We start from the raw sequence: 25,508 nt of genomic DNA on the forward strand, positions 1-25,508 counted from the left end.
TAAATGATAGGCTTGACTTATCTCTAAAAATACAGTCTTCCTTGCGACACTCTGCCTGGCCAGCACAATATATCCTTGCCTGCAGATTCGGAGTGAGAGAGAAATGCTTCCACACAGCAGATCTTATAAGATCTTTCCGATTTTCCCCACCAACACTCACAGTTTTTTGTTTTTTTTTTATTTTTTAAGTCCGCAAACGTGCAAACTAGAACGAAAAAACCCGTAAGTGATCACAAAAAAAGTGCAAGTGCGAACACCACACGAAAAAGTGCACTTAGGGGTGTGCTTTTGTCCTACCCCTAAAGGGGCTGGACCACTACCCTGATCCCCCGGGGCACGAAGCTCCTGACGGGGACAAGGTTCCCATTTGGTCCTCCTGGCCAAAAGGCCTGGTGGACCACCGTTCCTTGTGTCCAGCCAAAGCAGGACACCCAGTACTTGGTCAGGGGGCTCTCCCGAAGGGAAAACCCCCTAGGAATCAGGGGAGGAAGGAACCAAAAGGCCACACATCCTCCCCCTAGACTTCAGGGCAGGCCTGAGGACCCACACCCTGCATCCTGTGAAAAACACACACAAAAGTAAGAAAAAGTGACAAAACGTGGGAGTGTAAATAAATTAAATAAATAGAAAAAAAAGTGGACCGTGCCAAATTGTGCACAGACCAGGCCCTGAGGCCTGCAGCAAAAATTGCCCTGGTCCTAGCCAAAAGGCCTGGTCCTAAGGGCGCTTGTGCAAAAAGAGTGAAAAACAGTGACCTTGTGCCATCTTCACACTGTGGGGTCCCACACCCAGGTGTTACTAGTGGCACCCCTGAGGGCGTCTACTCAGGGGGCACTGAGTTTGCGGACTTTCTGCCTTCCCAGCCCCTGGCCAGACAAGGTAGACCTGTCCAAATCAGGAGGTACTGGGTCCTTCAGACGTTCCAAAGGGGAATTACTCCCAGGCCCCAGCTTCTACTCGTGGGCGTCCCGGTTTCTGTTCCCCCCGTAATAGCCATCCAGACCCCCATCATACCAGTGAGGGTACTATACAACAGCCATCCCCGCAAAGCTAGAATGGCTGGGAGCACCCCCACTGGACACTGATAAGAACAGATACTACACTTGATCTTAGCCAAAAGGCCGAGAAGCCTTATCACTCACAGTGATAATTCTAATGCCATGGGTTGATTAGGGTGTGCCCAGGCACACCCAGCACACCCTGTGCGCATGCCTATGATCCTGACACTTTTTTAACTGCTTGGGAATTACAAATTGGTAAGCTATTTCTTCAAGATATTTGAATTTTTAACATTTGCAATTTGACTTTAATATATTTTTTTCCATACACGATTGCCTTTTGATTGTTACGTCATTTTTTTCTTCAATAACATTTTTCAGTAAATTAGGTGCCAATAAACCATTCTTCTACTAACGCATTTGAATTTTTATCTACGAATAGAGATGTGTATCTTTACAAAAAGCTCCTTATTGATAATAATAGGATAACGTTTTAGGAATCAAGGAATATAATGTATTTATTTGTGTTAAGATATTTCTTACAATTTCCATGTCACAGCTGTTCTGGACTATTGTATTTTACATTGTGTATACTTTGTGGGGGCCTGTTACAAATTTTAGTGCACAAATTTATTACACTCATTTAATCAAACCCAGTTTTACAAAACCCTATTTCATTTTTTAAACATCTACATACACGAAATGCCTTTTGAAAAATTATGAAAAAATGAATGGCGTATCCTAGAGGTGTACCTGTGATCGTTCAAATGGAGGCAGTTATCTGGGAAATTAAAGGGGTTGTCTACTTTTATTAGAGTAAGGAAAGCCCTTCAGATCATGAAGTGGTTCCTTGAGCATGGATAACTTCACTGTCTATGCTCTATTGGCTTTAGAGAAATCTGCTACTGCTTTGAAAAGCGTTACCCAGTAAAGCCCCTTTCACACAGGTGATCCGATCAGGTTTTTAGGCGGAACTGATCAGATAGTTTATGTATCCCTATGGACCGGTGGGTGTAAATGGATGTGTGTCCATTTACATCTTACCTACAATCAGATCTAGGATATCGGATCGGAAAGCAGTTGAGTATAAACAAACAGTGGAGAACGGGCTTTGTCTGTGTACATTTTGTATAAAGTGATCAGACATGGACCTGTCATGCGCCAGCTCTGCTCTGATCAGGTCAGCAGACATAGCCCATGCTGAGCAAATCCGACTCTGTACCTTGAGAAAAGGGACCTAACAGTTGATAGAGCGGTTTGTACTGGTGTTGCCTGTTGTTTAACCACTTCCCGACCAGCCATTGTATATAAACGGCCGGACGGTGGCAGTGCAGGGTCGGGTGGCCGTTTATAAACGGCCTCCCTGCCCTCTGCTTGTGCGCTCCCTGGGAGCGCGCAGCACCGCGATCCGGTGCCCGCTGTGTCCATCATTGTTCTCGATGCCTGCAGCTACTGCCAACCCCCCCCCAAAAAAAGAGTTCTGCACCCAACAAAAGCTCCCACCGTCTGACAGTTCTTAACCACTTGCTGTCCGCCTGCTGTTTATAAACGGCAGGACGGTGGCACTCCAGGGGTGGGTTGCCATTCATAAATGGCACCCTCCATTTCTAGCTGTGCGCGCTCCCTGGGAGTGCACAGAACCGCGATCCAGGGCCCGCCGTGTTCTCCGGACACAGTGAAACACCGATCGTCGGACGGAACCTATGTACGAAGTCCCGATCATGTGATCACTGATTGGCCAATCAGTGATCACATGCAGAGTAGTAAGCAAGATGTCACTTGTGAAATCATTGCTTACTACGTGTGAAATCTGTGAATGATCACAGAGGTCACATGGTACAAGGCTATTCACAACAGCCTTGTACCATGTGACAAGCTGTGACCAATCACAGCTCACTCAGTAGTTCTCAATGGCTGCAATAATGCAGACAGAGAGAAAGAGAAATGATTGCTTTTACATCCTATATGGGTGTAAAAGCAATCAGTGTAAAAAAAAACCAAAACTCTTCATCACCCACAAAAGTAGTACCGTGTCACCATGGTGAAACTGTACTGCTAGGGTAACAGTATGTAAAAAAAAAAAATAATAATATAAAGCTGAGCGAACTATTGGCGCTTTATAAATACTGTATAATAATAATAATATAAAAAAAAAATTTAAAAAAAAATGTTTGAAAATTATAATGTTTGGTTATAAACTAATTTGGCTTATTTATTTATTTTTACTAAAAAGATAACGGAATAAATTTTGGCCAAGATTTATCATGAAATATTATTTATTTGCAAAATTTTATAAGAAAAACACTTTTTTTCAAAATTTTTGGACATTTTCATTTACATAGCAAAAAAAATAAAAATCCCAGCGGTGAATAAATATCACCAAAATAAAGTTTTATCTGTCTCAAAATAATGGTAAAACATTCATATGGGTACAGTGTTGCATGCCCGCGCAATTGTCATTCAAAGTGTGATAGCGCTGAAAGCTGCAAATTGCCCTGGTCAGGAAGGGGGGGAAAGTGTTCGGACTGGAAGTGGTTAAAATAAAATAGCAAATTTCTAATTAAATCAAAAAGGCAACATGCTCATAGTTCCCACCATTCATAACCATTAATTGTTGAGCTAAGACTACCAATGACAGTCTTTGCCTGTGAGTGACTGCTAGTGATACTGATACATTGTTTATAGTAGTCCTTAGAAAGCATTAAAAGTGCGCCATTATATAACAGCTGTATCCTCACATGATACGTTTACTAGGCACACCCCTAGTGAAGCCACCTTAATTGTCATTTTCATGGAAAGATTACAGTTTGCATTGTTTGCTGCATGTAAATATTTCATCTGATTTCATTTTAAATGCTCAGTGATGGCCTTTTTTGTGAGATATACCCCCAATGAGGAATGCAGATGCCAGACTAAGACTCCTTGACCATTTTAAGAAAAACGTTAAAAAAAAATTAAATTACACATAATGAATCCATTTTCAGTAATAATTTCTGGATGAAAATGTAATGTTCCAGAGCAAATACATTGTGATGCTTTATGTGCTTGGAGACAAGACGCCTGCATTCCTTTTGCATGTTTCTGTGAAGAGTTTGTGCTGTTTTTTTTATTTTGGTAATGCTGTAAAAGCAGTGTTGATGTTTATGTGATAGGAAGTTTATACACTTTGCTTAGTCTTTATTGACCTTGCATAGCTTGTTCAAATAGCTCTTTTTATTTAAAAATTTTTTTGATTAAGTGCCTTTATGTAACAAACAAGTAAACATTATAACAATAAGTAACGTGAGTCACATACACACAGTTATTGTCCTATTGAGAGAGGTCAGGTGAACAGCTTTGGTATAGCTTTTTTATTTAGAATTTGCATACAATGAAAACATCCATCTTTTCTATTTTAACACGGAAGTTAAGCAAAAATTCTCTTTACCATACAGCCTACTATTAGGCACCAAATGGTCTGTTCTTCGTTTCATGAGGGGAAGGTGGGTTGTTACACTTTGATTTTCAAATAGAAAACACCTCTGCCCCCATTCATACCTTAGTGTTTTTGTACTTTGGAGGCCAAAGCTCTAAACACTTAACAAGCCAAAACCCATGCTTGAAAATTGTCCTTGTTCACATTTGAGTGTTCAGGCACCTGTAGTTCAACGTATGAAGCCCTAAAAGGTACATAAATTACTTCTAAAGAAGAATGTGGTGTTTTGGCCCAATGACTTCAATGGGAGTGCACAAAAAAATGAAAACCGTGTTATATATGTGCTTTTCAGTAGCCCCCAAAATAAAGTAAGTGTGTAAATATTTAGTTACATTTTCCAGTTATATGCAGATGAAATAAATGAAGAATTTGCTTTTTACCTGATTAAATAACTGAAGTGAATTTTCACACTATTTGTTGTGAAAAGATTCTCAACTTTGTTAGTACATTAGCCTTCGTGTCTTTAATTATTGGTAGATTCTTATTAGGGCAATTCAGGTGGCAATCTAGAGCCCCAGGCTTCTAAAGGGTTTATTCCACTTGCACACACAATAACCAGTTTCTGTTTTCTGTCTGAAAATTGTCCCAGTATACAAAATATATTTCTTTATTTTGCTCCCTGTGCTTACATAACATTCGTTATAATGTATACATGTGTAAATCAGGGAAGCAGCAAAGGGCGCCAACTAAGTGCAGTATATAGGATATAGTGCACTTAGTTGGCACCCTCCACTGTTCCTTTATGTATTGCAGAGATTACTTCAGTCTCATTGAGGAGCTGCCATGGATATCTTTGGACCTATGGACTTTTTAGTATAATCCTATGACCCCACAGCACATTCACGTGTATGGTTATGTTGTAGCTTAGCTGTATACCTACTTGTACCGTTCTCAATAAATCCATATGTAAAATATGGTACTGACACAGTCATCAAATCCAAATCTACATAAGGCCCATACATTAAATATATATAAATTAGAGAGAATAACCTGCCAGTGCAGAAAGGACTCGTCCATGTCACATAAGAAACAAGATATACCTATGCTCAAATCCCAATAGCTTGTACATGCATTTATCTATCAGGTGCTAAAGGGGTGTAGCCACATATTAACACTAGAGATCCTGGAGGAACCCTCTGCACACTGCTAATTACCCTTTCCAGCAAACATTACAATAAAAATAATAATAATAATAATTATAAAGTATTGATATGAAAACAGCCATCAGATATCTGTCTCACTTCACTGGTATTTTTTTTTTATGCTTACTGAAATAGGTGACGTTGAGTATAAAAATGTTTCTTGTACACCTGGTTGACAAGAAATAAAAATCCAGTTGAACAATTGCTATGGGAGAATTTGAAGTTTCCCAGCGGGGAATTCCACAACACTCCTCCTCACGGCCAGCAGCTGCACACCCCGTTTCCTATGGAAGGAATAGCAGAAGAGGAGTAGATAAAGGGTACAGTAGCAGTTCTAAAAAAAATGGCTGCTAGGCACCATTAAGGTGGAGGAGGAAAAGAGCACATTAGCAGAACCCTAAAGTAAAGTAGCAGCTTTGTGCTCTTGATTAGAAGTACATGCCTTTTGTTACCGAGTTTCTTCATTGAGGTGCTGCCCCAACTGAGATCTGTGGTGCAGAATCATGTGTTTTCTCACACATGTGGTGCCCAAATGGCTGGTACTTGTACCATGGCTGGTGCACTGCAGACAGATCCTGCAGACCAAAATGGTGCTGTTAGCAGCAGACATGTTTAAAAAGCCCACACTACAGAGTCCCTCTATTTTCTGCCTGTTCAAGTGTTCATGGTATGTCCCGATGCTAGACATTTTCTTCCAAACACATACCTAAATTCTATATTGTGAATCTCTGGGAAAAATTGGGGATACTGGATTGGAAAGGGTAATGCACTAGATATTAATATTTTTTTTACTTCGAGGTGTGTTTTGGATGAAATAGGAGTCAATCCTTTTATTGGATGAAAAGAGTGGAAAATGTTGGGATCTTTGTGGACACTATTTTGGACTTTCTTTCTGGACATCTTTTTGATCAGTTGGACTTCATTGTTTATTATATGTTTAAAATTTATTTATTTATTTATTTTATTTAATTTATTTTTGTAATTCACAAAAAGGTTTTATATGGATTGGAAAGGGGTTCGGAGAATGTGGTGTTGTGGCTCTGAAGGGATTTTGTACACTCTGGATTGATATTTTAGTAAGCTTTTAGGACAGTGCAGTGTTGTACTGCAAAAAAAGGAGTCAACAAGTTATAATAGTAAACATGTTTTTTAAGGGTAAACGTCCCAATTGGTTATAGCTTTGTTGTGGCTCCTGCTTACACCATTCAACTCTGACCTATTATCCTGTACTAAAAGAAAAAAAATCAGGTGTCACAACCAGAACTATCTTAAAAGAGAAGTATGGTCAAAACTTTTTCGGTTATACATCTCTTGTGGGTCACAAGAGTGCACTTAACTTTGCTGTCCTGTGACCCAGAACCAGCCGAGAGCAGGTTACAGTCAACCGTCAGCTGATGTCACAAAGCTGATCCAGGTTCTGGAAGGATCCCAACTAAATGGTCAGGATGCACCCAGCTGCCTGATTGACGGGTGGCTCCACCTCTCAGTACATGGCTGAGAGAAGAAGCCAGCTGCACCTGCCCCCTCTCCGGTACGTCGCTCTGGTGAGTTCTGGAGGGGCAGACCGAAAGCAGTAACTGACAGTCACTGCTCTCTGCTTCACAAAGAACTGAGCGATCAGTGGTCATGTTTGGTGCCTAGTGAGCCGGTGGGGGACACTTGCAGCATCAGACCAATGCTAAAGCATGGAGGTGAGTATGTATGTCTGTTTGTTTTTTTTTAAAAACCCATACATCTCCTTTAAAAAGTATTTTTTCAAGTTGTAATGAATCAGATTAGGTACTGCTGCTGTACTTAAGCCAAACAACAATGAAAAGGTTAAAAAAAATCAATTACACAACCAAAATATGTGATGTTATCAGTGAGAATTGTTCTGTTCCATACAACCAAATACAGCTTAAAGACATTTCCAAAAGTACAGGTGAAACTCAAAAAATTAGAATATTGTGCAAAAGTTCATTTATTTCAGTAATGCAACTTAAAAGGTGAAACTAATATATGAGATAGACTCATTACATGCAAAGCAAGATAGTTCAAGCCGTGATTTGTCATCATTGTGATGATTATGGCTTCCAGCTCATGAAAACCCCAAATCCACAATCTCAGAAAATTAGAATATTACATGCAATCAATAAAACACGGATTGTACATAGAACAATATCGGACCTCTGAAAAGTAGAAGCATGTATATGTACTCAGTACTTGGTTTGGGCCCCTTTTGCAGCAATTACTGCCTCAATGCGGCGTGGCATGGAAGCTATCAGCCTGTGGCACTGCTGAGGTGTTATGGAAGACCAGGATGCTTCAATAGCGGCCTTCAGCTCTTCTGCATTGTTCGGTCTCATGTCTCTCATCTTTCTCTTGGCAATGCCCCATAGATTGTCTATGGGGTTTAGGTCAGGCGAGTTTGCAGGCCAAACAAACACAGTAATCCCACGGTCATTGAACCAGGTTTTGGTGCTTTTGGCAGTGTGGGCAGGTGCCAAGTCCTGCTGGAAAATGAAGTCAGCATTCCCATAAAGCTCTTCTGCGAAAGGAAGCATGATGTGCTCCAAAATCTCCTGGTAGACGTTTGGTTTTAATTTTGCAATGTTTGGACTTCATTCTGGGTTCGATAAATTCCCCCGAAAATGGAACTTGGACACATACTCTCATTCCTAATGGAGAAACATTTTGTTATATTTTCCTTTCAGAAGACAATGGTATACTGTATCTCTCTGGGCCCTTCTTCTTCTACCTAGAAGCAGGACTTCTTTCTTATTAAATTGGGTAAAATGTGCTCTAAATTAAAATATGAATCATATATGCTGTAGTTGTTAAATGCTCCGAATGCTTGTTGATTGGCTTTCATGTTTAGCCTTTTTGCTTTATTCATTTGACACCCTGACCCAGAACAAGCATACTTATAAGGACATCCAACTTTTTTTCCCCAACTTCAGATTTCCTGCTCTGCATACTTGTTCTTTATAATGACTTAGTATTAACCACTTCCTGTCCGGCCAATGTATATAAACGGCCGGACGGGAGCAGTGCAGAAGCGGGTTGCCATTCATAAACAACGCCCACCATTTTAGCCTGTGCTCGCTCCCTGGGATCTCTGCCCGATCGCTGTATGGGACCTCTGTGTGAGGTCCCGATCATGTGATCACTGATTGGCTAATCAGTGATCACATGCATAGTAGTAAGCAAGATGTCACTTCTGACATCATTGCTTACTACGTGTGAAATCTGTGAATGATCACAGAGGTCACATGGTACAAGGCTATTCACAACAGCCTTGTACCATGTGATAAGCTGTGACCAATCACAGCTCTCACAGTATTTCTTAATGTCTGCAAGAATGCAGCCAGAGAGAAGGAGAAATGATTGCTTTTACAGCCTTTATGGGTGTAAAAGCAATCAGTGTAAAAAAAAAAAAAAAATCTTCATCACTATGGTGACACTGTACTGCTAGGATGACAGTATGTTTAAAAAAAAAAAACATAAATAATAATTAAAAAAATAATAATTTAAAAACATTTTTTGAAAAATTATAATTTTTGGTTATAAATTAATTTGGGGTTTTTTTTAACTAAAAAGATAACTGAATACATTTTGGCCAAGATTTATGAAGAAAGATTATTTATTTGCAAAACTGTATAAGAAAAACACTTTTTTTCAACATTTTTGGACTTTTTCGTTTATATAGCAAAAAAAAAAAAATCGCAGTGTTGAATAAATACCACCAAAATAATGTTTTATCTGTCTCAAAAAAATGCTAAAAAATTAATATGGGTACAGTGTTGCATGACCGTGCAATTGTCATTCAAAGTGTGATAGCACTGAAAGATGAAAATTGGCCTGGACAGGAAGGGGGTAAAAGTGTCCGGACTGGAAGTGGTTAAACTACAAATTACAAAACTCCTCGGTATAAATGGGGCTCTAGGACTTACTACCATCAGCAACCACACAAGGCTGCTACTGTGCATTGCGAAGAAATAGTGCAAATAGAGACATCAAAGCGAGTGCGGAGTGTCCGGACTGGAAGGGGGGAAAAGTGTCCGGACTTGAAGTGGTTAAAGCTAGTGGGTTAGCATAACTACCAGGCTGTCAGCATTTTTAGAGTGGTCAGCAATAGCAGGTCCTTTATTTCTCTTTATGCAAGGTTCAATACTAGTCTGAAGCTCAGAAGTGTCTACATTTTGACCATTTAGAATGGTTGGCATTCAGCTGTACCAGAGGTGAATGGTACCAGTATTTGCAGGCTCCTCCAGAAGCCTGCATTGTATCACTGCTGTCTACACTCTTTATCAGACAACAGTTCTCTTTTTTAAAGTAACATACTTTATTTTTTAAAGGAACAAAATATTGGATATGTTGAAAGCAAATATCCAAAATTGCTTACAGGATAATGACCTACCATATATTTAACCACTTCCAGTCCGGACACTTTTACCCCCTTCCTGACCAGGGCAATTTTCAGCTGTCAGCGTTATCACACTTTGAATCACAATTGCGCGGTCATGCAACACTGTACCCATATGAATTTTTTACCATTTTTTTGAGACAGATAAAACTTTATTTTGGTGGTATTTATTGACTACTGGGATTTTTATTTGTTTTACTATGTAAATGAAAATGTCCAAAAATTAAAAAAAAAGTGTTTTTCTTATAAAATTTTGCAAATAAATAATATTTCATCATAAATCTTGGCCAAAATGTATTCCGTTATCTTTTTAGTAAAAAAAAAAAATTACCCAAATTAGTTTATAACCAAAAATTATAATTTTTTTTTACATTTTTATTTTTTTTTATATCACTATTTATTTTATTATTTATTTATTTTTTACATACTGTCACCCTAGCAGTACAGTGTCACCATGGTGACACTATACTACTTGTGGGGGGTGATGAAGATTTTTTTTTTTTTACACTGATTGCTTTAACACCCATATAGGATGTAAAAGCAATAATTTCTCTTTCTCTCTGTCCGCATTCTTGCAGCCGTTGAGAACTACTGACTGAGCTGTGATTGGTCACAGCTTTGTCACATGGTACAAGGCTGTTGTGAATATCCTTGTACCATGTGACCTCTGTGATCATTCACAGATTTCACAGGTAGTAAGCAATGATGTCGCAAGTGACATCTTGCTTACTACTTTGCATGTGATCACTGATTGGCCAATCAGTGATCACATGATCGGGACCTCGTATAGAGGTCCCGTCCGACGATCAGTGTTTCACTGTGTCCGGAGGACACAGCGGGCACCGGATCGCGGTGCTGTGCGCTCCCGGGGAGCACGCACAAGCAGGGTGCGGGGAGGCCGTTTGTAAACGGCCACCCAACCCTGCAGTGCCACCGTCCGGCCGTTTATATACAACGGCCGGTCGGGAAGTGGTTAAGGACTGAAATTCCAAACTAGTTTTTAAAATATGTTTTAGGGGTTTACACACTGTAAGATATACAAAAACATTACAATAACTATTACTAGGAACCTGTACCTACAGAATCAGAGCTGGCCATACACAGGTTACATTTTCAAAACCTCCTGCTCTTTTTTTTATGATACCCAAAGACTGCTCCTGCCACAAGACACAAAAAGTGTTTCAAGATAAATAAGATATGTGGAGAGAAGTCACTGTGGTGTTGGCGAGGGTGTGGAGAAGTGGGGACAGTGTATCACATCTGGAGGGAATGTCCAAAAATTCAGGTATTCTGGAAACAATAGTACATTTAATTGAGGTCATAACTGAGATAAATATTGGGTTAGACCCAGGGATTTGTCTGCTACATAGTTCAGAGATGTCAGTTAGCAAATATAGGAATTTAGGTTTAGGGTATTATCTAAATGCCGCAAAAAGTTTGATCCCTAAGTATTGGAGAAAAACAGAAGTACCGAAAGAGGAGGATTGGATAGAAAGAATAAACTGGATTAGTAAAATGGAGAAGTTCTTCTATTTGCAGGAAGATAAGATGGAGATATACTATGCGAAATGGGAAAAATCTGGAGTAAACGCAAAAAAGTGAAATGTAGAAGGATATAGAGAGGGTGGAAGGGTAGGATACACTTGCTATAGAAGAGAGATCGGGAAAGAATGCGGAGTGGGTGGTGGGGGGAGAGGGATATGTGTTAAGAGGGAAAAGAAAGGTAATAAGAAATAGTTATGTATATTTATTGTGAATATGATGAAAGTGTTTGTAATTACTGTGAAAAATTAATAAATATTTAAATTAAAAAAAAAAAAAGTGTTTCAAGATAAGTGCACAAAACTCCAATACGGTTGCATAGAGTGCTGTAAAAAAAAAATCACATTTCACAGCGCTGTGCCCCATATTGGGGTTTTGTTTACTGTTTGAATTTTGGCTAGTTTCTAATTAGCTGGCCAAATTTCACTTACTGGGTGGCCTTGTTGGCCCACTCCTGTCTTGCTTCCTTCAATTGAAAAATTGCCAGTTGGAAACAATTGTTGGCACTCAGATGCCACTCCTGTTCAGGTATTCTAGCAGTCGCGGATAGCTATCAGAATACAATAGCCCAGCAGGGGAATTTGTCCATTCGCACTGTTGGCTGCAGGCTGATCGAAAAAAGATAAGATATTATATGGCCAGTCGTTCTGATTCATCGAGATTGAGTGATTCCACATCGTTATCTTCTGTGTTATCTCTCCATTTTACCCAGTTAGAAATCAGCTTCCCTTTATGGAACGAGCTTCCTGCATTTTCTGTATAGTACATAAGTACAGTATTATTACAACTCATACATTTACAGCTCAGAGATATGGATTTCAACACAGTTCTGTCACAAACCTCAGTGAAGGATGGCTCACTGAGATAAGAATATTTTCTAGACCAGGGGTGGGCAAACTTTTTGACTTGAGGGCCGCAATGGGTTCATATATTGGACCCGGGGGCCGGACCAAGAGTAGATGAATGATGTGTATGTGTCATCCATAGTAAGTATAGTAATATTCCCCCATAGTAAGCATAGTAATTCATCCCCATATAGTAATTCATCCCCCATAGTAATTCATCCCCCATATAGTAATTCATCCCCCATAGTAATTCATCCCCCATATAGTAATTCATCCCCCATGGTAATTCATCCCCCATAGTAATTCATCCCCCATATAGTAATTCATCCCCCATAGTAATTCATCCCCCATATAGTAATTCATCCCCCATATAGTAATTCATCCCCCATAGTAATTCATCCCCCATATAGTAATTTATTCCCCATAGTAATTCATCCCCCATATAGTAATTCATCCCCCATATAGTAATTCACCCCCCATATAGTAATTCATCCCCCCTATAGTAATTAATCCCCCATAGTAATTCATCCCCTATATAGTAATTCATCCCCCCTATAGTAATTCATCCCCCATATAGTAATTCATCCCCCATATAGTAATTCACCCCCCCTATAGTAATTCACCCCCCCTATAGTAATTCATCCCCCCTATAGTAATTCATTCCCCATAGTAATTCATCCCCCATAGTAATTCATCCCCCATAGTAATTCATCCCCCCCAGTAATTCATCCCCCATATAGTAATTCATCCCCCATATAGTAATTAATCCCCCCTATAGTAATTCATCCCCCCTATAGTAATTCACCCCCTCTATAGTAATTCATCCCCCATATTAAGTCCCCAAGTCCCCCCTGTGTCAATTCACTTACCTTTGCTCCGTGCGTTCCTCTCGCCGTGTTCCCGCGTCGTTCCGTTGTAGCATGAAAATCTGTCTCCTATGAGGATCTGTCCCCCTCGACGTATCTGCGCATGTGCCAGTTTCAGGCACTAGCAGCCGATCGGCGATCTCCGGCACATGCGCAGATATGTCGAGGGGGACAGATCCTCATAGGAGACAGATTTTCATGCTACACCGGTCTTCAGGGCGGACTGTGAGAGGAGCCTAGCTCCCCTCACGTTCGTCACGCTGCCCCGCCTACACACATCCTGACAGCCATCCTGACAGTATCACGCTCCGCGGGCTGGATTAAAAGGTCCACCGGGCCGTATACGGCCCGAGGGCCGTAGTTTGCCCATTGCTGTTCTAGACCTTAAATCATCTGTGAATATATGATCCATCCTTCACTCTTCCAGTAATCAAGTGTTGGAAGGCACCGTGATGTCAGCATGCAGAAAACGTCAGGAAGTGGCTAGCACCTAAATATACATTACTGTGCTGCCCTAATTGCATTGCCCAGAAGGCAGTTTTAACTTTTTATTTTTTCATGAAAATGTCTCAGTAAGTACTAGTATGCCAGCTACACTACATCAAAGAAAGGCTTATATTTTTATATGAATTACATCGTTACATAGTTAGTCTGGCTGAAAAAAGACAAAAGTCCATCCAGTTCAACCATAAAAAAAAAGTTATGATCCTACACCCACAGTTGATCCAGAGGAAGGCAAAAAAACTAGCAAAGCATGATAAAATTTGCTCCTGCAGGGAAAAAAATTCCTTCCTGATCCCCGAAAGGCAATTCGATATTCCCTGGATCAACTTTACCTATAAATGTTAGTATCCAGTTATATTCTGTGTATCCAAGAAAGAATCCAGGACTTTTTTTAAACAATCCACTGAGCTGGCCAGAACCAACTCTTGAGGGAGTCTATTCCATATTTTCACAGCTTTCACTGTGAAGAAACCTTTCCGTGTTTGGAGATTACATTTCTTTTCCTCCAGACGTAAAGAGCGCCCCCTTGTCCTCTGTGATGACCTCAGGGTGAATAACTCTACACCGAGTTCACTATATGAACAACTGATGTATTTATATGTGAATTGCAACCAGGATACTTGGAGTTATTACTAAAACTTGTGGAATTAATACACTATTATTGTTTAAAATACTAAAAAATTACTACCAATTTATGGGGCTGTTTTATCCCAAGTGGCTACTTGCTTTCCTTTTCTGCTCTTAGTCTATGTATATACCACAAAGAAACAAAAAGCAGCTGCAAAGAGCAGGCTACTAAAGGAGGTAATAACTCACCCAAGCAGAGTAGCTCGCGTGATAAAACAATACTTTATCGATTTCTTGATAAAAAAAGTGAAAATCTTACACAACCACCTTAAAACACCATATAAACACAAAACAATCTGGATTGTGTAGCGCCAATGATATCTATTAACCACTTGCCGTCCGCCTGCTGTTTATAAACGGCAGGACGGTGGCACTCCAGGGGCGCGCTGCTGTTCATAAACGGCACCCGCCATTTCTAGCTGTGCGCGCTCCCTGGGAGCGTGCAGCACCGCAATTTGGTGCCCGCTGTGTCCTCCGGACACAGTGAAATACTGATTGTCGGACGGGACGGGAGGTCCCGATCATGTGATCACTGCTTGGCCAATCAGTGATCACATGCAAAGTAGTAAGCAAGATGTCACTTGTGACATCATTGCTTACTATGTGTGAAATCTGTGAATGATCACAGAGGTCACATGGTACAAGGCTATTCACAACAGCCTTGTACCATGTGACAAGCTGTGACCAATCACAGCTCACTCAGTAATTCTCAATGGCTGCAAGAATGCAGACACAGAGAAAGAGAAATGATTGCTTTTACATCCTATATGGGTGCAAAAGCAATCACTGTAAAAAAAAAAAAAAAAATCTTCATCATCCCCCACAAGTAGTACAGTGTCACCATGGTGACACTGTACTGCTAGGGTGACAGTATGTAAAAAAAAAAAAAAAAAAAAAAAAAAAATCTAAAAAAATAAAATAAAAATGGAAATGGAATTTTTGGTTATAAACTAATTTGGCTTATTTTTTTTTACTAAAAATATAACGGAATACATTTTGGCCAAGATTTATGATGAAAGATTATTTATTTGCAAAATTTTATAAGAAAAACACTTTTTTTCAAAATTTTTGGACTTTTTCATTTACATAGCAAAAAAAAATAAAAATCCCAGCGGTGAATAAATACCACCAAAATAAAGCTTTATCTGTCTCAAAAAAATGGTAAAAAATTCATATGGGTACAGTGTTGCATGACCGCGCAATTGTCATTCAAAGTGTGATAGCGCTGAAAGCTGAAAATTGCCCTGGACAGGAAGGGGGTAAAAGTGTCCGGACTGGAAGGGGGTGAAAGTGTCCGGACAGGAAGTGGTTAAATAACAATGAGGTATATAGACAGCAGACAATGAAAGTTCCCAATTGGGGGATCAAATGTGCAATAACGACAATGAATCTCTCCAAGTAAGTCAATGGTAATAACATGTCATCTAGATATTAGCAATGGGTTATGTGCTCTATAGTGTCTAAAAAACAGTATAAGTCCATCAATCATCCATGAATAATAGTTGGAGTTCAGAGTGTAGATGTTGCAGCTGTAGAGATTGTAACCCTTGCTGGTTAACATGCATTTTAAATATCCATCATAGTTATTTTGCGGAGGCAGAGTTCTGCGGACTGAATTGGATCTTGTATTCAGATACATATGCCTTAAATAGTAACAAGGCTGTTGTTCCGATCCGTCCAGCCGTTTCTTTCTTTTCTAAATAAATGCAGAGCATTTTTTGACTGGATAAGGTGTAAAGCATGACATCACTGACCCACCTCTTCATCTTGTCCAATCAGACCTTTAGGAGTAAAAAATAAATCTATTGAGAATCTTATGCATTAATTTGCCACGTTTCAATACTAGTACGTTATTACAAATTATTATTCAGTATATAGTCAGATATAAAAGATGCACATTAATGTGCAAATGTATTCATTAATGCACAATTTTTTTCAGTGCAACTATTGCAAGTACCTGACTTGGTGTCAGCCTCTCACAATCCAATGTATAGCAACATGCAGACAGTGGAGGAAAGGGAAGAGACGTACTATGAGTCAATCACATGTTCTGCAAGCAAATGTTATGACAAGGGGCATGATGATAGGAGGCAGAAGGTTAAGCTCACCCCTCTTCTGCTGATCTGTCACTGAATGGTAATCTTACTGGGGGTAGGAATATGAAACCACAGTGTACCAGAAAAAGTGGTGTCATCCTCCTAGCTGTGCTGTGTGACAGAACTACTGAAAGTGTTACTAAACCCATAATAGTAAAATCAGTCTGTATACGCTGTAAAGCATGCTTGTTATACTCACTGGGGAACTTAAGGGGTTAATCCTCTGCATTGTGTAAAAAGGATGTTTGATCCTGTCTTCTCTGATCCTCCCCTTCTTCCACGTTCCCCATTTCATCTCCTGATAGAACACAGCTTCGGAGACACTCTGCAGATGCTCAGTTTGGTGTGTACTGCTAGAGATTTTTTTTCTTTTTTGGGGGAGGGTGCAGGTGATCAGCACAGGGCCAATCAGAACTATCCAGATAGAGGGTCAGGGGTTATGCAGTCCCATAGGGCAGAATGAAAACTCCTCCTACAAGCTTTAACCTGTGCTCAGCTGGGCACTGATAGAAGTCACAAGACTGTTCTAACTGTTGATGAGAAAAGGTATTTAGCAGTTTATATTTGCTGGGTTTAGTAACACTTTAAATCTCAAGACTGGATGGGCAGATATAAAAATCCCATATATGTTTTTTAACCTGTTTGTCTGGAGTTCAACTTTAATATGGTTGTAAGGGCTGAAGGTTGCTTACCTTCGTGCATTCTATGCATGAAAATAAAAAAAACCTTCTGTGTGCTTCTTCCCCACAACCCCTCCCTTATACTCCCCTGAGTCCCCTTTTGATCCAGCGATGTGCATGGGAACCTTGGCTGTCCTGGATCTCTCTCTCCTCATTGACTGAGACACAGCAGCTGGAGCCATTGGCTCCTACTGCTGTCAATCGCAGCCAGTGCGCCAATGAGGAGAGAGCAGGGATGGGGCTCCTGGACACATAGAGCAGGGTTTGTGTCAAGGTCCTACCTTTTCCCAGAGGTTATGTTACTCCATGTGCTGGCATCCATCTTGGATTTCTGCTGAGCATGGTGGGAATCTTTTATGCCTTCAGGTCTCTGAGGTCCATCCCCCAGAGGGGTGTGGCTGAGTACATATAAGCCTGTGATCCGCACATGCTCTTTGCACTTGTGTCTTTGTCTTGCTACAGCTCTGTGTATACTCTCGTGACTCTTCTGGTATCTGACTCGGCTTGTGACTAGACCATTCTCTGTGTTTTCCTTCGATCTGACCTTCCGTTGCTGAACCCGGCCCGTGACCTGTGATTCTCTGTCTACTGTTCTGTACCATTTTGTCCCGTTGTTGTCGACCCGGCCTGCCTGACTACGCTATTGTCATTCTTACCAGCTACACGCCATTGGCGGCAGCCATTACCGCAGCCGGGGTGTCTCGGGGGCCGCGACCTGGTTCCTGGCTGCGTCAAGTCCATCCCCACCATCAGGGGCCCTGGTGAAGGGCAGCCTGGGACTTAGACTCCGCGCCCTGAGGGACTTCAGTCTGTTGGTGGTGGTTGTCGTCAGCCAGTGCGTTACCCTGCCACTAGGCCTACCTGTCCGTTCCACAGCCCTGCCCTGACAGTTTGAGAGTGAGAAAACACCGGTGCTCCCATAGCAAGTGGCTTGTTAATTGGGGCACTGGTCAAGAGGGAGAAGCCAGGAGCGCCAGCAGGGGACCTGAGAACAAGAGGATCGGGGAGCGATGGTTTTGCACATAGCAGGTAAGTATGACATTTTTTTTCTATAATGAAACTGTAGAATCACTTTCATAAGGTACTAGTGAATGGAACCTTGCGTTGGTTCTGAGACAAATTACAAGTGTTGATACTAAGCGAATGTTTCCCTTTTTACTAATGTGTATTTGAGTGTAGTAGCCTGTAGTCAATAGCCAGAATGAAATTTTCACAGAGGAAACCGGAACCTGATTGAGTGCTGTGTGTTACTTCATTGACTGCGTTACTTGATTAAAGATGGCAGTAAGGGTTGCGTAGTCAATGAATTATTGTGGAGTCTTCACACTATAAAAATGTCAGTTGACAGAAAGGTTATATATGCAGTTGCACCTTTATCTTAGCTAAGCTTTCTTATCTGTACTTGATGTGGTCTACAATTATAGGACTTCCAGCAGAAGCATTGTATTGGAGTTAGCCCTCAGCCGATACACCTTGGGACTTCTTTTCACTTTTTCTAAACATACAGTCACGGGCTATGAGTTTTGTGAGCCCTTGAGACTATTAATTCAAAACCCCATGATAATATCCTGCAAGGATAATGGATAATGTCCCTCAGCATAGTGTTGCCTGCTCATTTTTATTTCACCCCCTCATTCTCCTCCCTGATTTGGCGGCTTAGGGACAGACAGGTAATGGAGAAGAAATTGAAAGGGAAAATACATGGGAAAATGTAAATGAAAAGAAGTTATTATAACTGCTATAATGAAGTGCCTTTCATTTAAATATAAGAGTGTAACGCTGAAATGAACTTGTGATCCTGAAATGCATTTTTAATGAGTTCCCTTTTTATTTTTGCTGCCTCGGTAGCATATTTTAAAGACCCTTTGAAAAAAAGCTACATTAAAAAAAACACACACACCAAATGCCACAACATACAAAATTGGATATTGGTTTATTCCAAAACTGCTGATCAGGAAGAGTGGCTCTTCAACACAAAAAATGTTGCAGTCACTTTATTTAAATGAGGTTGAATTTGCATTGTGATGTGCCATTCTGATTTAGAAAAAAAAATTAGATTTTCAGATCAAATTGACCCAGCCAGTGAAGCGTTAAGGAACTGGCAGGTCTAGTCTAAAAGCCTCATGTTCTATCAAACCTGCAGACGACGGAAGTCATACAGTGCTAGTGAGAAAACAACTTTCTTGCTGAAGTCTTCTACTTGTTTCTGTGTTACATTTTTGTCCTCACGTAAGTACGCACATAAAGAGTTAGATGAATAAGAGACTGATCATTTTATATATTTGTATTTAGAATTTTCTAATGTTGTAATTGTCTTATGTGTTTTTTTTCTTTTTCAGGGGAACGTCCTTTCCAGTGCAACCAATGTGGTGCCTCCTTTACCCAGAAAGGCAATCTTCTGCGACACATCAAATTACATTCTGGTGAAAAGCCCTTTAAGTGTCACTTGTGTAACTATGCATGCAGGCGTAGAGATGCACTCACTGGCCATCTCAGGACACATTCAGGTGATTAGGTCTTTTGTGAAGGGAATTTTTAATAACACAAATTCAACCCTTCTCTATGCCTACTGGTCCTTTAACCCTGAAGTTCAGATAATGATCACGTCTGTTGGGCACATATCACTTAAATGCGCCTTTTACATATTCTTAATGCATACATTTAGCTATAATGGTTTTAAAAACTAAGCACATGGGACACTACTTACAGTCAGTGCAATGTATCCCTTGTGCTGATGGCTGCAGATTTAGCTGAAATCCTCCATTCTCTGATCCCCCCTACCCCTACTGCTGTAAACTTCTGGTGCTGTGGGGCTTAATAGAGCTGAGGGACCTGTCATAGGCAATCATCCAGAGTGCCGACTATGTCTGCCCTTTCCACATCCCTCCTACATTAACCTCCTTAGCAGTTTTCCCGAGTGTAGCTCGGGGTAAAATTTCTATACCAAAAGCGGTAACCCCGAGCTACACTCGGGCTTACCATGCGGCGCTGCTCTGGGGGTCCCTGCAACACTTACCTTGTCCTGCGCTCCCGCGATGTGTCCCCTGCAGCGTCCCCGGCCATCTCCTCCGGCCGATGCCGGCATCCGGCTTCCGTGTACCGGTCCCTGTGACGTCGGGACGTACGGGCGCCGGAATCGGCGGGAAATTTGACATTTTTAAAAAATGTCATTTTTGCTGTCCTTGCTGTTTCAATGCATTTCACATACATTTTGTCCCTACTGCTTTGTCCTGCGCCCTGCCTGCATTTTGACTGTTCTTTCTGCCTGGTAACTTAGAAAAGTCCATGGCGTCCAAAAAGCGTCCCTTTACGTCAAAAGCGGTTTTAGAGCAGCGATAGTAAATCAGAACCACTTGCAGAATTGAGTGATAATGATTCGTGGGGGAAATTCGTCATCAGACACTGAACACGATTTTGCGACTTTGCTCAGCGATGTGCGAACTTGGCGCTATATTTCAAATTTCAGTGTTTTTGGTTTGATTATATTATTGAATTAAATTTAATATTATATTATTATTTTTTATGATTATTTATTAAATTATAATTTATGATTCCGTGTTTCAAGTTTTATCCTACCCGGGATGTTTACTAGACTCTTGTTCGGACAGATTTCAGTGAGTTATTCCTAAAAATTACAGCCTACAATAAAAAACTACATATTTCCATGCAAAAAAATGGTACCGCTTTCAGCACAAAAAATCGGAAAGAATCATACCGCCAGGGAGGTTAATAGAAGCTGTATAATAGCTACTATGAATGAAAAACAATCTATGAATGGAGGAAGGGTGGATGAATGAAAGATTCGCCTCCTCAAAGGAAGAGTGGGAAAGAAAGGGAGTGCATAGTCTGCAGTCTTGATAAGTACAAGACCCTCTGCTCTATTAAATCCCACAGTACTAGAAGATTACGATAGGGGTGGATGTGGGAGGGGGGGGGTGTGTAGGGGCAATTGGAGGTTTTGACTAAATCAGCACAAGGGACAAAGGGACACATCACGTTGTAAGAAAAGTTCCCTGTTTTGATGACTAAACGTAGGCTTTAACAAGCAGATAGCACAACCTTTAATTCAGGTTTACATTGTGTGTTTTCTAAGATTTTCATTTGAACACTAAACATAATCCATTTTCTTGTAGTAGGTAAACCACATAAGTGTGGATATTGTGGCCGCAGTTACAAACAACGCAGCTCTTTGGAAGAACATAAGGAGAGATGCCACAATTACCTGCAAAGCATGGGCCTACAAAACAGCCTTTACACAGGTAAGTTCATTCGCTTAAAGTATAATTCCAGCCAAATGTGTTTTTAGTAAATTCGAAAGATTTAGAGCCTCTGTCAGGTTTTTATTGCTGTGTGTGTCCCTGTTGGGAAGATTTTCCTCAGAGATCTGCCAGATCTCTTTTCAATTCACAAGAATGTAATTGATTTTATCAGTAAATACAAAAAGCCTTCTTTTTATTCATTGTATTTTTACCTAAAGGCTAAGTCTACCTTTTACAAAAAATAATAAATGCATACAGGTGTATCTCATTAATTAGAATATCATCAAAAACTTAATTTATTTCATTAAGTCAATTCAAAAAGTGAAAGATTCATAACACAGAGTGATATATTTTAGGCATTTATTTTAATTTTGATGATTATGGCTTACAGCTAGTGAAACCCCAAAATTCAGGATCTCAGAAAATTATAATATTGTGAAAAAGTTCAATATTGTAGACTCATGGGGGTTATTTACTAAAGCTGGAAAGTGCAAAATCAGACTCACTTCTGCATAGAAACCAGTCAGCTTCCAGGTCTCATTGCCAAAGCTTCATTGAACAAGCTGAGGTTAGAAGCTGATTGGTTTCTATGCAGAAGGGAGTCTGATTTTGGACTCTCCAGCTTTAGTAAATAACCCCCCCCCCCCCCCCCCCGGTGTCACACTCTAATCAGCTAATTAAAGTGTTACTAAACCCACAACAGTAAAATCAGTCTGTAGATGCAGTAAAGCATGCTTGTTATACTCATCGTGGAACCTAAGGGGTTAATCCTCTGCATTGTGTAAAAAGGGTGTTTGATCCTGACTTCTCTGATCTTCCCCTCCTTCCATTGTCCCCCTCTTATCTCCTGATAAGATGTATCGTGTAGAGTCACTCTGCACATGCTGGGTTTGGTGTGTATTGCTAGAGAGATTTTATTTTGTTTCTTGGGAGAGTGCATATGATCAGCACAGGGCCAATCAAACAGAGGTCAGGGGTTCTGCATCCTCCAAGAGCAGAATGAAAACTCCTCCTACAAGCTTTAACATGTGCTGTGCTGGACACTGATAGAAGTCACAAGACTGTTCTAACTGCTGATGATAAATGGTATTTAGCAGTTTATATTTTCTAAAATAATTTCACTTCCATGTTCTGTGTACTGTGAGAGATCAGATATAGTGAATGCAGGGTCCTGGGTTTAGCAACACTTTAACCTCCCTGGCGGTATTCCCGAGTGTAGCTCGGGGTAAAGTTTCAGTACCAAAAGCGGTAACCCCCCCCTGAGCTACACTCGGGCTTACCATGTGGCGCTGCTCCGGGATCCCTCGATCACTTACCTTGTCCTGCGCTCCCGCGACGTCCCTCCTGCAGTGTCCCCAGCAATGTCCTCTGGCGGATGCCGGCATCTGTCTTCTGGGTTCCGTCCCCTGCGAGCGTCAGGACGTACGGGGGACGGAACGGCGGGAAATTTGAAAATGACAAAAAGTGCCATTCACTAAATACACTAAAATCACATAGTATAACATTCTTGTATCAAACCATTTCACATACATATTGTCCCGAGTGCTTTGTCCGGCGCCCTGCCTGCATTTTTACTGTTCTTACTGCCTGGAAACTGAGAAATGTCCATGGCGTCCAAAAAGCGTCACTTTAGGTCAAAATCGGTTTTAGACCAGCTAGTGAACAGCGATAGTAAATCAGAACCACTTGCAGAAGTGAGTGATAATGATTTGTGGGGGAAATTCCTCATCAGACACTGAAAACAATTTTGCTACTTTGCTCAGCGATGTGCGAACTTGGCGCTATATTTCACATTTCAGTGTTTTTGGTTTGATTATATTATTGAATTAAATTTATTATTATTATATTATTACTTTTTATGATTATTTATTAAATTATAATTTATGATTTCGTGTTTCAAATTTTATCCTACCCGGGATGTTTACTAGACTCTTGTTCGGACAGATTTCAGTGAGTTATTCCTAAAAATGACAGGCCTACAATAAAAAAACTACATATTTCCATGCAAAAAAATGTAGCGCTTTAAGTACAGAAATACTGACATAATCAGACCGCTAGGGAGGTTAACTCAAAACACCTATAAAGGTTTCCTGAGCCTTTAAATGGTCTCTCAGTCTGGTTCAGTAAGTTACACAATCATGGAGAAGACTGCTAACTTGGCAGTTGTCCAGAAGACAGTCATTGACACCCTCTAGAAGGAGGGTAAGTCACAAAATGTCATTGCTAAAGAAGCTGTCTGTTCAAAGAGTGCTGTATCCAAGCAAATTTATGCAAAGTTGAGTGGAAGGAAAAACCGTGGTAGAAAAAGGTGCACAAGTAACAGGGATAACAGGGATACCCACAGCCTTGAGAGGATTGTGAAGCAAATGCCATTCAAGAATTTGAGGGAGATTCACAAGGAGTGGACTATGACTGGTGTTGGTGCTTCAAGAGCCACCACACACAGACGTATCCAGGACATGGGCTACAACTGTCGCATTCCTTGTGTCAAGCCACTCCTGAAACAGAGACAACATCAGAAGTGTCTTACCTGGGCTAAGGAGAAAAAGGACTGGACTGTTAGTCAGTGGTCCAAAGTCCCCTTTTCGGATGAAAGTAAATTTTGCATTTCATTTGGAAATCAAGGTCCCAGAGTCTTGAGAAAGAGTGGAGAGGCACATAATCCAAGTTGCATGAGGTCCACTCAGGGGCAGACTGACAACTCATGGGGCCCCCGGGCAATAGGGGATCATGGGGCCCCTGTGTGCTTGCCCAAACTCAAAAAAGCCTATGAAAAAGGTACCAGGGGCATCTCATGGGGCCCCTTACTGACTCCGGGCCCTCGGGCAGCGCCCGAGTTTCCAAATGGTCAGTCCGCCACTGGGTTCACTGTGAAGTTTCCATAATCAGTGATGATTTGGGGAGCCATGTTACCTGCTGGTGCTGCTCCACTTTATTTTATCAAGTCCAAACTAAGCGCAGCCCTCTACCAGGAAATTCTAGAGTACGTCATGCTTTCCTCTGCTGACCAGCTTTATGGAGATGCCGTTTTCATTTTCCAGCAAGACTTGGCACCTGCCCACACTGCCAAAAGTACCGATACCTTTTTAACGATCATGGAGTCACTGTGCTTGATTGGCCAACAAACTCGCCTGACCTAAACCCCATAGAGCAGTGGTTCTCAACCTTTCTAATGCCGCGACCCCTTAATACAGTTCCTCATGTTGTGGTGACCCCCAACCATAAAATTATTTTCGTTGCTACTTCATAACTGTAATTTTGCAGTGGGAGGACTAGCGCCCCATCACTGATGTCAGTGGGAGGAATAGTGCCCCATCATTGGTGTCAGTGGGATGAATAGTGTCCCATCGTTGGTATCAGTGGGAGGAATAGTGCCCCATCATTGGTGTCAGTGGGAGGAATAGTGTCCCATCATTGGTGTCAGTGGGAGGAATAGTGCCCCATCATTGGTGTCAGTGGGAGGAATAGTGCCCCATCATTGGTGTCAGTGGGAGGAATAGTGCTCCATCATTGGTGTCAGTGGGAGGAATAGTGCTCCATCATTGGTGTCAGTGGGAGGAATAGTGCCCAATCATTGGCGTCAGTGGGAGGAATAGTGCCCAATCATTGGCGTCAGTGGGAGGAATAGTGCCTCATCAATGGCGTCAGTGGGAGGAATAGTGCCTCATCATTGGCGTCAGTGGGAGGAATAGTGCCCCATCATTGGCGTCAGTGGGAGGAATAGTGTCCCATCATTGGCGTCAGTGGGAGGAATAGTGTCCCATCATTGGCATCAGTGGGAGGAATAGTGTCCCATCATTGGTGTCAGTGGGAGGAATAGTGTCCCATCATTGGTGTCAGTGGGGGGAATAGTGCCCCATCATTGGTATCAGTGGGGGGAATAGTGCCCCATCATTGGTATGAGTGGGAGGAATAGTGCCCCATCATTGGTATGAGTGGGAGGAATAGTACCCCATCATTGGTATCAGTGGGAGGAATAGTGCCCCATCATTGGTGTCAGTGGGAGGAATAGTGCCCCATCATTGGTATCAGTGGGAGGAATAGTGCCCCATCATTGGTGTCAGTGGAA

The 25,508-nt window shown here is 41.2% G+C and overlaps 1 protein-coding gene and 1 pseudogene across 1 annotated transcript in view; one reads left to right on the top strand and one right to left on the bottom strand.

Moving 5' to 3' along the window:
- The window catches only part of IKZF1 (IKAROS family zinc finger 1), a 209,055-nt gene that overhangs the window by 155,250 nt on the left and 28,297 nt on the right, over nt 1-25,508 (top strand). The window contains exons 5-6 of the mRNA XM_089654932.1: nt 19,520-19,687; nt 21,314-21,439. Coding sequence (XP_089511058.1) covers nt 19,520-19,687; nt 21,314-21,439 — 294 coding nt within the window. The remainder of the gene's footprint in view (nt 1-19,519; nt 19,688-21,313; nt 21,440-25,508) is intronic.
- On the bottom strand, nt 974-1,133 carry LOC149444102 (U2 spliceosomal RNA; annotated as a pseudogene).

The sequence above is a fragment of the Staurois parvus genome, unplaced genomic scaffold, assembly GCF_062004578.1.
Source record: "Staurois parvus isolate SC_StPar_1 unplaced genomic scaffold, SC_StPar_1.0 ptg000814l, whole genome shotgun sequence".
Classification (NCBI taxonomy): Eukaryota; Metazoa; Chordata; class Amphibia; order Anura; family Ranidae; genus Staurois; species Staurois parvus.